The 15,302-nt window shown below is 39.6% G+C and overlaps 1 protein-coding gene across 3 annotated transcripts in view; it reads left to right on the top strand.

Annotated features, from left to right (window-relative positions):
* The window catches only part of LOC131690415 (elongation of very long chain fatty acids protein 7-like), a 104,342-nt gene extending 89,265 nt beyond the window's left edge, over nt 1-15,077 (top strand). For all 3 annotated transcript variants that reach the window (XM_058976152.1, XM_058976151.1, XM_058976153.1), the window contains exons 5-6: nt 11,209-11,345; nt 13,408-15,077. In XM_058976152.1, the coding sequence (XP_058832135.1) occupies nt 11,209-11,345; nt 13,408-13,980 (710 nt within the window). In that variant the 3' untranslated portion in view covers nt 13,981-15,077. The remainder of the gene's footprint in view (nt 1-11,208; nt 11,346-13,407) is intronic.
* The last annotated feature ends 225 nt before the right edge of the window (nt 15,078-15,302 follow it).

Genomic DNA, 15,302 nt, shown 5'->3' with positions numbered 1-15,302 from the left:
TTAAAGGAAATTATGAAAGTTGGTTTTGTTACTTTTTCCTATGATCACTGAGAACTGACATACAAGTAAAGTTATCAACTTGTGCAAGAAATAAAAATGTCGCTATGAAATGACAACAGCAAGAAGCAACTTGGTACTGGCCGGCGCTTCGATTGTCCAGCAATCGCTATACGGGACTTGTCTGCAAACTTGGATACAATGGTAACTCACGCATGCGAACCTGTATGCGATGGTGATGTATTTTCATTTGAATGTTTACACAGGTTTATCAGGAACGTTTGTTCTAGCTTATATGTCTGTTCTCTGTGCTAAGATTATGTGAAATGTGCTCGAATTGGAAATAGAGCGCAATTTGAGGGCAAACAAAACTCTGCATCTATAAATTCTGATGAAATGATTCTACCCAAAAGAAAACAAATATGGAGCCAAAACTCAAAAATCTTTTTTCTCTTTCAATCATCTTTCTTCTAATGTCTAAGGAAAAACAGGATTCTCAATCCAAAGTGGCAATCCGTCTTCTATTACAATGACTTGAACTGTCTACTTTAGTTCATTCCAATATAAAATTTTGAATTTAGGCCAATTGTATTTTACCAGGCAGGTTTTTAAACAGCTATAACTTTTGATTGAGGCAAGATGTGCTCACAAAAATAAGTAAAGCTAATAAATGTGTCTTTTGCCTTTCATTTGAGCACTAATAGTTATAAGGAACTGAAGCTATTGCAATTAGTCTGATTGGATTCCGTTGGAGCAGTGCTGCCTGGGACAGTTTACGTTGACGACGGAAAATAAATTTTTCATATATCTTCGTTATGTTGTAATATGATTAAAAACTGATAAAACTTATCAATTTAGACTGTCTTTGACTATGTTTTACACACAGGTGAACTATTGTAGATATTCTAGGAGAATTGTTTTGAGCATTGGAAAATGAAAATTGAGTAGCTTCTAGCACTGCGAGGGTAGCACCTATCTTTATCAAAAAAGGTTTTTCGTTTTTCCTGACCCCACCGTTTTCAAGGGAAAATAGTTTTGAAACCCTACATGTACTAGAAAAAAGTTGGTCATGAAAGGGCTAAAAAGGTAAGAATATGGAACACCTTTCCACACCTCCTTGTTCATAAAATGTTACAGCTTTCTACAAAGTTGTAGACAATGGGATTGTTCATCAGATTCTCACTTTTAGTATTTTTGAATGTCTACAGTACCAATTAGTGGCAAAAATGCGAATTAGTTTAATTAAAAAAAGTTTTCATACAAAAAACTTTAAAATAAAAAGTTGTTCTAGACCCCCCGACCGATTATATTGCCCTTGTTTTCAAATGAAAGGGAAAAGCTCATTCTTTCATATTCTAAAGTTTTTCAGATGCCGAATGTTTTGAATAAAGTTGTTCGACAAAGACACCGTGTAGTTATGGCTTGTCGACTTTGAACAAAATTAAAAATATGTTGGAATTGACCTAGTTTTCAGTAGTTGAAACTATTAACTAAAATCAATACTAGGATCCATAAAGGATCCGATAGTAACACTGAGTAAATATGAAATATAAAACATCTTATACACATTGCGATATAGCTTATGTTGGCCAAATCAAGAGAACATTAAAAATCCGGTTCACGGAGCACACTGCGGAAATAGCAAAAGCTTCTAGGGAATCTGATAAAGATTTACCATTTCACTTCAAATCCAAGGTAGCGGAACATGTTTTTTCAGAAAAACATAACCTAACTCTTGAAGATATTAATATTCAACGTAAAATCTCCAATACTTGGAAATTGGACGTAACTGAAAACCTGGAAATTTTTCTTCGTAATATTACCTTCGCGTAAAAAACGAACAGCTTCACGCTTCTAGGTACTAGGATAAAAGACTATAGCACTCCCGTAATTTCCTACAGACTGATACAAACACTGAAGAAGATTACAAGTAGTAGTCGAAAAACCGTCGAACAAATAAACATGGTTGAATTAAATGATAGAAAACCTGTGTAAAGTGCTACGTGCATTCCACTAAGAGCTCCGTTCGCGTGAATATTGAATTATGATTTATCGTTCCATCAATTGAGACCAAATTTCTAGCTCTTCTAGGGAACATGTAATACCCCATACTATTACTCCGTCATCCCTGCGTGAAACTGCTGTTATAAGGTTTTCTACGGTCAAGGTCAAAATTCGATTTTCTCTACTCGAAATAACAACTATTTGAGCCAAAGATGTTGAATTTGGACTCGTCGACAACGATTACAATATTTCCAATAAGAGCCATAGCGTTGTCTTCTTGCGCCCTTAGCGGAGACTCAGTTTTGCCGCCCATTGCGTCACAGGTCTACGCTAGCAGCATTGTATTGTCAGCGAATGTATCGCGATGAATATAAAGTCAAGTATCTGTAAGACAATCTAAAGCATGATTTTTTTAGCGTGTTTCGGACAAAGCCATCAAAATTGGACACCAACACAATGCTAGTTTTGTAAAAAATTTAATATAAGTTCGCTGCAGATATGTCTCCGTTATCGTTCGAAGTTAGGTGTTTGAAGACGACGGACGGAGCATTTTTTTCTGGAGACTTTGCGAATGCAGTAAACCCTAGGTATTTAGGGGCGACGGGTGGAGGATTGGTCCGGAAGACTGTATGTGTAGATTTTTTAGGCAAATCGACCAACCTCTGCCGTTCAACCCTTCACAACCTTTATATTTATTTCCGATGATGGGAAACTAATTAAAATACTGAATGACTCGATTTCCAAAAGATTTGACCGAAGTTCGTACGTGTTTGATTGCTGCGCATTTCATGTATGCATCTTTTCCGAAGACTGTATATTAGGGTGCCAATGGCATGTATGGGAAATTTTTTTAACCGGACACCTCGAAAAAAGTCTTTATGAAAAATTTCAGCTCAATCAGATATGATAAAAGGATCAGGTTTAGCGGTCAAAATACAACATTTTTACCGTGAAAATACAGCAGAAATCTTTTAATATTCAATAATCTAATTCGTAGTTTTGACGCGAAATTGCTTAGATGGTTATGAAACGTCAAGATCTAGTATAACCTCGAAAAAAAAAATCCTTGTAGATAGACTTTATGAGACCTGTTTTGCAGTTTATACATGCAGCTTTTAATTTCTTTTTAATGCATAATGTTTTAGAAATGTACGAATCGTCGAATCTTGATTTGTAAATGTTTTCTTCTTTGGTACTATTGTATTTTCAAAAAAATAACAATTAGTATTTTTTTCAAATTGTAACCAGATTTTGACATTTCATGCATATCTAAGACATACCGAAAGTTAAAAGCTGCCTTTTTAAAACTCAAGTTGCATCTCATTTAGAAAAATTGCATGTCTCTGAAAGGCATTCTCGATATTTCATGACATTATAAGATAATTTTTATGATTGATAAGACTTTCTTCGATGTACTATATCTATATATCATTGGTCTTGGTATTGGTATTGGTATTGAGCAGATAATTTTTAGGAACTGTGGCCCGGTTTTGTGAATTTTTGATTACGGCATGTAGCATTACATGCAAATCACCACTCCAAGTGCAATCACAACATTCCGGTTATGCCCCAGTCATTATCCGCCCATATTTTTGCCCATGACAAAGCTTGGTAAAATGGATGAAGAACAAGATTCGTTATTAAAGATTCCAACTTTTCCTTTAAAATCACAATCATTGGGCGGACCATATCTGATCTTCTTCGGATCAAAGATAATCAACAAAGTATCCGCTTTTGAATGAACTGATGCAAAAATGTTTTAGCCTTGGCAGATATCTCAAAAGTTTGTCCAGATTATCTCAGAATTAGAGTTGGGAGTACCGGTTCTACCGTTACCAAAACCGGTAAAACCGTCCAAATATCAATACCGAAATACCGGTTTCCCAAACTGAGTAGGAATGTTCAAATGGCACTGTTGGATACCGGTGACAAATTTGAGCTGGATAAACCTATAGCAAATCTCAAACTTTTTTTCAGTAAATGTTGAAGTATCCGAAAACTTCAAGTTTGATTTTTGAAGCATTTGTTTGTCAAATCTCGCAACATCAACCAGCATGCTTTTTGGTCCAATTAGCGGGTTAGACACTCGCTGGTTACTTTTCAGACCACGAAGCTGCCGAATCATGTCAGGAATAGGGGCAAGAGGGTAACAGTGGAACTATGAAAACAATACGTTTTCATAGTTCCACTGTTACCCTCTTTCCCCTACTCAAGAATAATTATTCTGTTAGTAAAGCATATAGGATCAAACCAAGTCCAAACTGACTACGTTATAAATACAGTTTTTTTTTAAATTCCTCGGTTTTCCCAACCCTATTCAGAATTGTGATATTCTGTACAATCAAGCAAAATTACGTTAGTAGCGACAAGCTTTTCGTGAAGGACTACCACGTCTACATTATACTGCTCAGAAAAATAATGAATTTTTTAAAACTCAATCGGCTCACTCTTGAGCCGATTCCTGGTCCCACCAGGACTACCTGCACGAAATTTGAAGCAAATCGAACGAGTCGATTTTGAAATAAGTAATGACTTTGTATTAGTTTTTGAGCAATTTGGAAAATTGTGAAATAATGTATTTCAAAGTTCAAAAAATTTGCTAAAAGTTGAATATTTTCAAATATACAAAAGTTATCTATTGAAAAACTTACTTTTCTGTCATTCATTAGAGTATGGTTTGAAAACCAATTTAGACGAACAATATAAACAAAAAGACAAAAAAGAACGATTTTTTTTCTATTTTGGCCGGTGTTTGGTAGTAGTTACGCCTCTGTGCGACGTGCCACTCTGCGACAAGAAGGCTGGATTTGTTCGGAGAAAGATAACAGACTGTTATCAGCTGCTAGTACATTGTTTGTCAATTTACTCGCAATCTGGGAAATCTGCTTGTGAACGTTGGACTAATTGTATTTCTGTTTGTAGGGACAGGTGGGAACGCATAGGGTAGTTACTTTCTTATAATATAATTGGGCAGTTTCGGATAAAATTCCATCATTTCTCAAATATATCTTCTCCTACTTCTCCGTATTTTAATCGGTGTCAATAAAAAATTAAATGAAAAAATGCAACGATACACCCAGGCAAAACGTATAACGAAATTCATAAGATTTATCTTATGATGCATAGAAAAGTAACAAAACTATGTTTTCATAGGATTAACGTGAAAAACATACGGCATTTATGATTATCTTATTATTTTATAAGGTATTGTATATGCCGGTCGCTTGAATTTCATACGAGCATCTTACGGGCCCCGTGGTGGTGGAGGAACGCTACGTGGGAAGCTGAGCTGCAAGCAACCGGGCGGGTCATAGGTGGTGGATAATGCTTAATCGCGATAGCAACTAGTTGTGATTCGCGACCCGAACCAGCAGCGGGGGCTGACTGCGGGTGTGGTAGGACGAGGTAGTGGGCCCTATACGTTCTAGGCCTAAATACCACATGCCCTAAAGCAGCCCTGACAAGGCGAGCCAGCGCCGCCTTTAAATAAGCGCTTAGCCCAAATCCCTCTCCTCCCGTTATCCTTCCTTCCTTCTGCGGCTGTTCGCCCATCTAAATATGGAAGCTGTTCTTCAATGTCAGCTTCTTTCACCGAACAGCCTAGATAAGCCGTGTAGTGTCGGTAGTGGTTGTTTCAACCGACTAAGAATTACACTACGGACTACCTGTTTCAGTGGTAAAAATCTACCAAACAGGGAACCCCAATTCCATAGTGTCATGCGACCCGTGCTATGGGTAAAATTGTTGAGGGGGTTTAAAACATTCTCAATGGCGAACGGAGCCTGGGAAGAGTCGGGCGAACTCCCCAGTATGCTGCATTACGCAGCGGAACGTTCACTCTACACACCGATTTTTTTTTTCACCTATGATCCACTTAATTTTGCCGAATTTTTGTTGGCTGGGGGTTTGCTGAGACTCTCGGCTGATGGTAGTTCGGTGAAGTTTTGTTGAGTTTCGATTATCAAATTTCGATGTGTACAGATGAACCTGCCCAGAGGCCGTGTGGTATCCGGCCTAGAATTGAGCCACTGGAGTCCTGCTCCCATGTCGTAGGAGGCGACTGAAAGTAGGAGACCCTAAGTCAAGGTGTAGTTCCGTGCCGAGGACTTAATGACTGGAGGGTCTAAAATATGCCAGTCGCGCACGGAGCGTTTTGGGTTTTGCCCTTGCTGTGTTATGCGAATCTCTGACACAGTGAACCATTATTTTCTTCGCAAATCGTGGGAATCAAATGATCATGTCCCATTTAAACCTGATATGGCTCGCTAAATGCGTTAACATCCCAACTCGCTTGGTGTCCTCTAGTTGTTGTGCAATTTGTGTTGGAGATGAAATGTACAGTTCTCTAATCAACAATGGTTAGAATAGCACAAGTCAATCTCCAACATAAACGTACAGCAACTATGAATTTATCTCGACTCATGCAGGAAGGTAAAGCTTCTATAGCATTGGTTCAAGAACCGTATTTCCATAAAGGAAACTTCTATTTTGGAAAGTTACTTAACACTGCCTTCATTGCTTACAACAAGACAGGCATGACTAACCCACGTGAAATGCCTCGTGCTTGCATTCTTGCAAATAAGGCTATTGACGCGTGTCTCATATCGGAGCTCATAACTCGCGATATCTGTGTTGTCACAGTTTCACTGACTGTCGGAAACGTAGACAAAAAATACATATATTGTTCAGCATACCTACCGCATAACGAATCATCTCCTTCTGATGATTTCAAAAGCGATGTATCTTATTGTAGCAGAAATGGGCTTCCGCTTATTATCGGCAGTGATGCGAATGCTCATCACATCATTTGGGGCAGCTCAGACATCAATCTGAGAGGCTCTGAACTGATGGAGTACATAAGTAGTACAAATCTCCATATTCTGAATGTGGGAAACCGACCAACTTTTGCGAGCTCTGGAAGGGAGGAGGTGTTAGACATAACACTTTGCTCTGATAGAATTTTGCATGAACTGGGAAATTGGCAGGTTCCAAATGAAACTGAACCGTCTCTATCCGATCATAAATATATATTTTTCGATCATTTTGATGTCACCTTCAATGTGGTGACATATCGTAATCCTAAGTCTACAAACTGGGACCTCTTTTTGGAAAACTTAGCGACTAAATTTCATGGATATTTTCCAACAATTAGTCAACTAGACGACTTAGATGACGTCGTGGATACGACAAACTCATTCATATTAGCATCCTACGAAGAAGCTTGTCCACTTCGTACTGTTAAATCGACCAGGGGAACCCCTTGGTGGAGGGCTGAGCTTGAAAGAATGAAGAAAATTATGAGAAGAGCTTGGAACCGGCGTCAGCGTGATGACTCCAGGGCTTTCAGGTCAGCTCGTAGTGCATATAAGAAATGTCTTAGATCTGCAGAACGGGCTGGCTGGCAAAGCCTATGCACTAATGTCTCTAGTCTGAACGAGGCTAGCAGATTAAATAAAATTCTCTCCAAATCGAATGATTTTCAGATGAACTCCTTAAAAACCAGAGATGGTGTTTATGTGACGGACGAAAAAGATGTTCTTAATTGTCTCTTCGACACACACTTTCCAGGTTGTATCGATCCGGAGTTGAACAATGTTCACAGATCTCATTCTGGTGATTCGGACTCGTGGGCGTTAGCACGCACATTGGTTTCCACTGAATCGGTCAAGTGGGCGGTTGACAGCTTTGCTCCATACAAATCACCCGGAAAAGATGGAATACTTCCCGTGCTACTGCAAAAGGGATTTGATATTCTTAAACATGTCTTGAAAAAGATTTTGCTTTCCAGTCTTGCTACCGGGTATATCCCGAAAGCATGGCGAGAAATAACTGTTAGATTTATTCCCAAAGGGGGGCGCTCAAGCTATGAAGAAGCCAAGAGTTTTAGGCTTATCAGCTTAAGTTCTTTTCTTCTGAAAGCTTCGGAACGGATAATCGATCATCACATCAGGAACGTTAGTTTAGTTGAATATCCACTGCACAAAATGCAACATGCATATCAGTGTGGGAAATCCACGATCACTTTGCTTCACGATGTTGTTTACAACATTGAGAAGGCCTTCTCGCTCAAGCAATCTAGCTTGGGTGTATTTCTAGATATTGAGGGTGCTTTTGACAATGTGTCCTTCCAGTCTATTCTGGAAGCTACGCACGATCATGGGATACCTGCATGTATCTCAGGTTGTATAAACGCAATGCTTAGTAACCGCATACTTTGCTCGTCACTGCGACAGGCTGAGATACGGAAGTTGAGTATTTGCGGTTGTCCTCAGGGCGGCGTTCTGTCACCTTTGTTATGGAACTTAGTAGCTGACGGCTTGTTGAAGAAACTCAATGAGCTTGGATTTCCAACCTACGGGTTTGCTGACGATTACCAAATACTAATTACTGGATTTTGCATCGGAACAATCTTTGACTTAATGCAACAGGCATTAAGAGCTGTCGAACAGTGGTGTCGACAAGTTAAACTATCAGTTAACCCAAGCAAAACTTCAATGGTTCTTTTCACTAAGAATCGAATAACAACCGGGGTTCGTCCCTTGCAGTTCTTTGATTCTGAGCTGCTGTGTGCAGATCAAGTCAAATACGTTGGAGTCATATTGGATTCCAAACTGAATTGGTCTGCTCACATTGAGTTCAGAGTCAAGAAAGCGTGCATGGCCTTCGGGCAGTGCAGACGAACTTTTGGAAAGACCTGGGGTCTCAAACCTAAATACATCTATTGGATTTACACGACAATTGTACGTCCAATACTGTCATACGGATGCCTTGTGTGGTGGCAGAGGGGAGAGGTGGTGACAGTCCAGTCAAAGCTAAACCATCTGCAAAGAATGGCGCTCATGGCGTTGACTGGTGCTTTCATCACGACTCCGAGGCACTTCTAAATATCAAACCATTACACATACACTTAAAACAAGAAGCACTATCATGTGCATACAGACTGCAGGTTACTGGGCTTTGGAACAGTAATCATGTTGATCTTGCTACCAGTCATACACGATTGTGATCACAAATGGTTACATGGGGTGAAGATATTCTTGCTCCCAGCGATATTACACTCACTTGTAGTTTTCCTTACAGGACATTCCATGTGAAGATTCCCTCTCGAGAGGAGTGGTTGTCTGGCTTTATGGAAAGACAACAACAAACGCAAGTGGTCTGTTACACTGACGGTTCTCTGATGGAGGGACGTGCTGGTGCTGGTGTCTACTGTCGTGAAATGAGATTGGAACAATCTCACTCACTAAGTAGATACTGTACTGTATTCCAAGCAGAAATCTTTGCGGTTATGTGCGGGGTGCAATCGGCCCTTCAACTGAGTTTATCCGGCAGAGTTATAAACTTCTGCTCCGATAGTCAGGCTGCAATCAAGGCCCTTAGCTCAGACAAATCCCGGTCCAAGCTAGTGATCGCGTGCCGAACCCAAATCGAAGAACTAAGCATTGTCAACACTATCTACCTTGAGTCTTTTTCATGTGATCTTTGTGAATCCGACTACGGAACCTCATATCATCTGATATGCAACTGTCCAGCGGTAGCGCAATTGCGATTTCGGGTCTTCAGCCGTCCTTATATAGACGAAACCATGTTTGGTCGACTGAAACTCAGAGACATACTAAAGTTTCTTGTCCAATGTGGTATAGAGCTTTAGGCTTATTCGCAGGCAAGTTGAACTACTTGTGAGTTTAACTTACCTGTTGTTTATTTTTGTTTTGTGCTGTTATTTTTCCCACCCTTCCAATTCTACTTCCCCACACCTCCTTGTCCTTTCCTTCCGCTCAGGAAATGATGAAACACGCGGCAAGGCACAAATCCCCGACTATGTACGGGGAACGTGCCATTTGAGCCAATATATTCTGAAGGTATTGTATATGCCGGTCGCTTGAATTTCATACGAGCATCTTATGATTCTCATAAACATACGAGAAATGTATAATATTGTCTTATGATGAATCAAAGATGCCTTATGAAACATGAAATCATAGCAAATCGATTTGACAAAATAAATGCCGTTTCATAAGATAATCTTATGATTTTTATATGTGCTACTTGTGGCTAAAAAGTATACGATATTCCTATGAAATTCGCTGTATTTTTTGCCTGAGTGTATGTGACATTGTTACACCAGCAAATCATCCCGATAACAAAATCAAAATGTACTACTATTCTTATATATTGTATTAAAATGATCAAAACTCATACCCCAACCTGATTTTTTTGTTTTACTGCTACAGTTTGTAGTTTTCCCAATTATGAAAATCTTCAGGTTTTTGTAGTTAATATTGCACATCCCGGAAAACTTTTCAAGAGCCCTGGAAATCATTGCAAGAAACAATATCACTTTTAACTTTTGGACTGCGTTCCGATACTAGAATTCGAACTTGTTCAATGTGAACTTTACGTTCAATTCGAAGGCCAAGAGTTTTTGAATGGGATCGTTCCAAACATAAATATCATTAGAATGGGAGAGGATATTATACGTGGTCAGTGGTTTGCATAAGGTAAGTAGACTACACCATATTTATTCGTTGATAGCCTATCGCTATGTTTCAAGCCTCAAAATTTGTCGTAATGCTATCTTGAATTGTTATATCTACTATCAATTTTGTAGTGTTCAAACAAACCTTTAAACTTGGAGTTATCAGTGGGTGTTATAATTTCTAGGATCTGTTGGAGAACAGTGGAGTTATCGAAATTTAAATTAACGTTCCCACTAATTTTGAGGCTCGGCGCTAGGAGTATTAATTAGAAGAATAGATCTTCAGATGTAGCCAACTACCCCTGGAGTAAAACTTGGAATTGTGATGGTTTGAAAAAAATTGGCGAAATTCCAAAAATCTGGTAAGATGCCTAAATGGTCCGGATGTTGTTTCGGTACAGAAAAATCAAGGCTGAATATGAGATTCAGTGATAGTAAACATAACCTATAGCATCGTATACTTATTTTCGAGCGTACTTTATCCAGCTTGTTTCGTGAGGTAATGAAAGCTTGGTGTAAAACCTTATGTTGTTTACACTGCCGCAAAAAACATAACGTTCGACACCGTCACCGCAACTCTATCAGGCATCATTTGAAATCCCTATACCAAAAGCGAAACCCCAATAGGACCGATAAAAGGCGGGTAACCGCTCAACCGCAATTTTTCCGGGGCAGGCCACAGCCAGCGTGTCGAAAAATTAAACTCATCGAATTTATTACTTTCACAGGTGGCAACGCAACCTTCCCCAACATCATCAACAATTTCGTGCACGTCCTGATGTACTTCTACTATATGCTGTCCGCGATGGGTCCTCGCTACCAGAAGTATCTCTGGTGGAAAAAGTACATGACCGAGGTTCAAATAGTAAGTAGAACCGTAAAAATTCAACTATTAATGTCTACGAGTTAAGTACCTCACCGGTAAACTGAAATTATGGCAGGATAATTTGCATAACGACGCGCGAATAACGAGGATTATGCAAATCTTCGGCATGCGGAAAGCTTAATTCTGGGGAAATTGGAAAAGGTACCCTGCTAGCTGCACCGGGAGATTAAATTGGCTCAAAGTGAAAACAGCGGTTCGAGGTCAGAAAAATTACTGCGACAATTTAATCACACTTGGTCTCATTTGGTAAAGGTTCACTTCGGGACGGTGCACTGCTAGAATGCTTAATGGAAGCTGGCAGCTGGGTGGTAATTTTTTTTTTTTAAAAGCAATTGATAAATAATCGAAATCGATTAACATGGCTATAACTTTCCATTAATTTGGACGCTAATGATAATGGGATTACTGGGATAGCTCAGCTGGTTGTATAATTTGATGATTCAATAGAAAAGTGGGGTAATTGTGGGAAATCAAAACTTATGATGAGTTGCTGAATCGTTTCACTGGAGAACGAATATCGGTAATTTGACATAAAAATAGTGCAACTTTGGGCAAATAACCAGAAAGAAGAATGAACAGGTAGCCAAATCAAAATAATGCATGTTCAATGTGGTCTTTAAACCATTTGTTGTTTTTAGTATTTTTCTATACAGCTGACGTTACTAAGTTAATTTTTTTATTGTACGAAAAATGATGAATACAAATTGTCTACAATTCAACCATATTGAACCCTATTCTTCTGCTGAATTGGCTGTCAAAGATGAGAACCCAAATGGTAAAAGCCATTGAAAAAATTTCAATTAATGAAATTCCTATGTTTTTTCCATAGCTGGAAATTGAAACTTTGTGACATCTTAGAACTTCACTAAGTCAAGCTTTTGGGTTAATAATATTGTTGATATAGTAAGGGTGGGAGTGAGGAGGGGCTCCTGAATTTATTTACTACGTAACAGGCCGACGTGGGTACCCGGGTACCCACAAAACTAAAATGCCCATAACTAAGGTAATATCCAACCGATTTCGATACTTTTGGCCGTTTTGGATTCAGGAACTCATCCACTTTTGGACTTGGTAAAAATGAATCGGGTTACTTTATTCGGTTCCCGAGAATCCGGGTTTCCGTAGGCAGGTTTCTGTGCACGGGTACTATTTGCGAACTTCAATGGAACACTGGCAATATGGGTATCAAAATTCTTGGAATTGCATCAGTAGGCTGTATCTCATTGTTTTGGAACCATTTGGTGATTTGACCCCATAACGGATATTCCGGAGCAGGTTCCCGTGGGGCCGTGAGAGGTCATTCCATTCCAATTCCATTTTTCAAAGTGCCATAGGGACCCTAACAATAAAAAACAGACTTCCGAGACAATTAGAAGAGTTTCGATACTCATATTGCTAGTACATTATTAAAAATTACAAATCATATCCTAGTAAAATCCGGATTACCAAAAACCAGATCCATCATTCCGGTTCTATTGTACAGAATCAAAAAGTGGACGAGTTCCTGAATCCAAACCATCTAAAAGTGTCCAAATCGGTTAAATGAAGCCATAGTTATGAGCATTTCAATTTGTGGGTACCCAGGTACCCTCGTTGGCCTGTTAAAGGTGTTTTTTGTTGGACACATAACTGTTAAACGCATAATCAATACTAGAAAAGCTCTAGAAAGAGAACTGCGGAGACTCCATTTTGAATCGATTGGATTCGGGTTTTACTGTCAAAAAACGAATCCAATCGAACACTGCCCATGCTTATAACATTGGATGTGATTCCATACAACGCCGCCGGGGCATATGTTGCCAAAAATGCTGTTTTTCTCTCCGCAGTTCTCTTTTTAGCGTTTTTCTAACCAATACGAAATCGACCATTGACGAAAGTGGCAACACTGTTTTTTAATTTATTTGAGTAGAAAATGGATGTTTGTTGAGGGGTAAATTGGGACAGGTTAATTATTTCTGATGTTTTCTAAACTTCCCCAAAACACTTCATACCAATAAATACAGGTCCAGCCAAACCACTAACAGAGTTCTCCCTTCCGCAGATCCAGTTTATCCTCTGCATCGGACACTGCATCAACGCCCTGGTGACGGGTTGTCCGTTTCCGCGCTTCATTTCCACCCTGCTGCTGATCAATGCCTCTATCTTCCTGGCTCTGTTCATGAATTTCTACATTCAAAGCTACAATCGAAGACCGTCGGCAAAATCGGCTACCGTCGCATCGGGTGCCGCAAGCGTTCCGGCCATCGTTGACGCTGCCAGCGTCGAGCAGTCTTCCAAGGTACAGGATCTGCTGGATAGTGAAACCAGCGAGCGGCCCAAAGCCCAGGAGGTTAACAACAATAGCATCGAATCGATCGAACCACTGGTGGACAAACCGGACAGAGTTCTGCCTCCCACAGCTAACGGTGATATTGTTAGCAAGCTGGATGAGCAGTTCGAGGGGTCCGATGAGAACGTGTTACTGTTAGCAGCAGACGCTGCCGTCACCACGACCGAACTGCCAAAAGATGTGATAGCGACAGTGGAAGGACTCCGCCAGCGGATACTGAGCCCGGATGAACTACGGCTGGCGGATCCTCCCGTTCGAGAGTCTGACGTTTTCGTTGCGGAGTAGTGTAGTAGTATTTTAGTATTGTTTGTAACACCTTGCGCTTTAGCTTCTAGGATGATAGTTCAATCATGACAAGTGAAAACCAAAATCAGTCGTTTATAAGGAAAAGAATATCAACGAATTCAGGTGTTCCACCGGGATGCTCCGGAGCTGGCTGGAATTAGCTAGTGATTGTTCGGCTATCCGTATTTGTAAACAACTCGCATAGACACACACATAAACACTCCGAAGATTCATTACCATATCAATCATAAACCAAGCAGGCCATATCTTGCCACTGATTGTAAACACTGTGGTGCAATATTCCGTAGCCTACGTTGATAGTTTTCAAAACAGAAGAATAGTAGGATAATTCTAGTCTATGACGATTTTCCGTATCAGTTATTGCGTTTTCGTTTTTACATTGTACTACACCGGTGTAGCGTAAAAAAAGTAGAGTTACTGGGGGCGGGTATAGTGTAGTTTGTAAGTTAATTGCCGTGTTCGCAGTTCGATTCTCAATCCGTTCACAAATGGTTAAAAAATTTCCTAATCCGTAAAAGACGTGAATGATCCTAAGGTTAAAACCTCCGTAATGGAAACAAAAAAAAAAATACATTTATTACACCCAAGTTTGAATTAGTGTCGCTTGGACTACACCGGTGTAAAGCAATGTCTAAAAACGACAATGCCATTAGATTAGTTTCTATATTCTTTCGCATCGTGCTACTTTTTAACTCGGAACGAAATCCATTTGCTCAACATTTTGTTTTAACAATCCATTCTCGAAACGCGTGAATGAGAATTTTTGTTTGATTGTTTGTTTGTTTTAAACCTTATCGAAATATGCTAGCTTTTACGACGACGGAATCGTTAGGGTGATTAAGAGTAAAATGTACTGAACAATGATTGTGTTTCATAACCTAAAATGTACGTATGTGGTGCAAGACTGAACTGTGTATGTAGGATCAGCGTACCTATCTAAGGAAGAGAAAGAAGAACACAATTAGTTACCGAGAAGTGCAGCAAAATTGTTCAATAGTTAGTAGCATAGTGGTGACTACTCTACTGTCTAGAAGACACGCGAAGCTTAGTTAAGTTCTAGCATTAATAATACCGAAGCGACAGTAAAACATTCCAAATGTGATTTAATGTTTTGATATTCTGCCGTGAAAAGCATTTGAACGATCCCTGTACTATCATTTGATGTTTGATATTTTCGTTAGAGCACAAATGAATTTCACTTTCCCGCGTTGTGTTACGATGAGAGATCATCGATGGCTTTCTCAATGAATCGTTGACGAACCGGCGCCAATAGGAATCTTTAGGGATATACGGGCTACGAC

Source organism: Topomyia yanbarensis, chromosome 3, assembly GCF_030247195.1.
Source record: "Topomyia yanbarensis strain Yona2022 chromosome 3, ASM3024719v1, whole genome shotgun sequence".
Classification (NCBI taxonomy): domain Eukaryota; kingdom Metazoa; phylum Arthropoda; class Insecta; order Diptera; family Culicidae; genus Topomyia; species Topomyia yanbarensis.
This window is presented reverse-complemented; position numbering and strand designations above follow the sequence as displayed.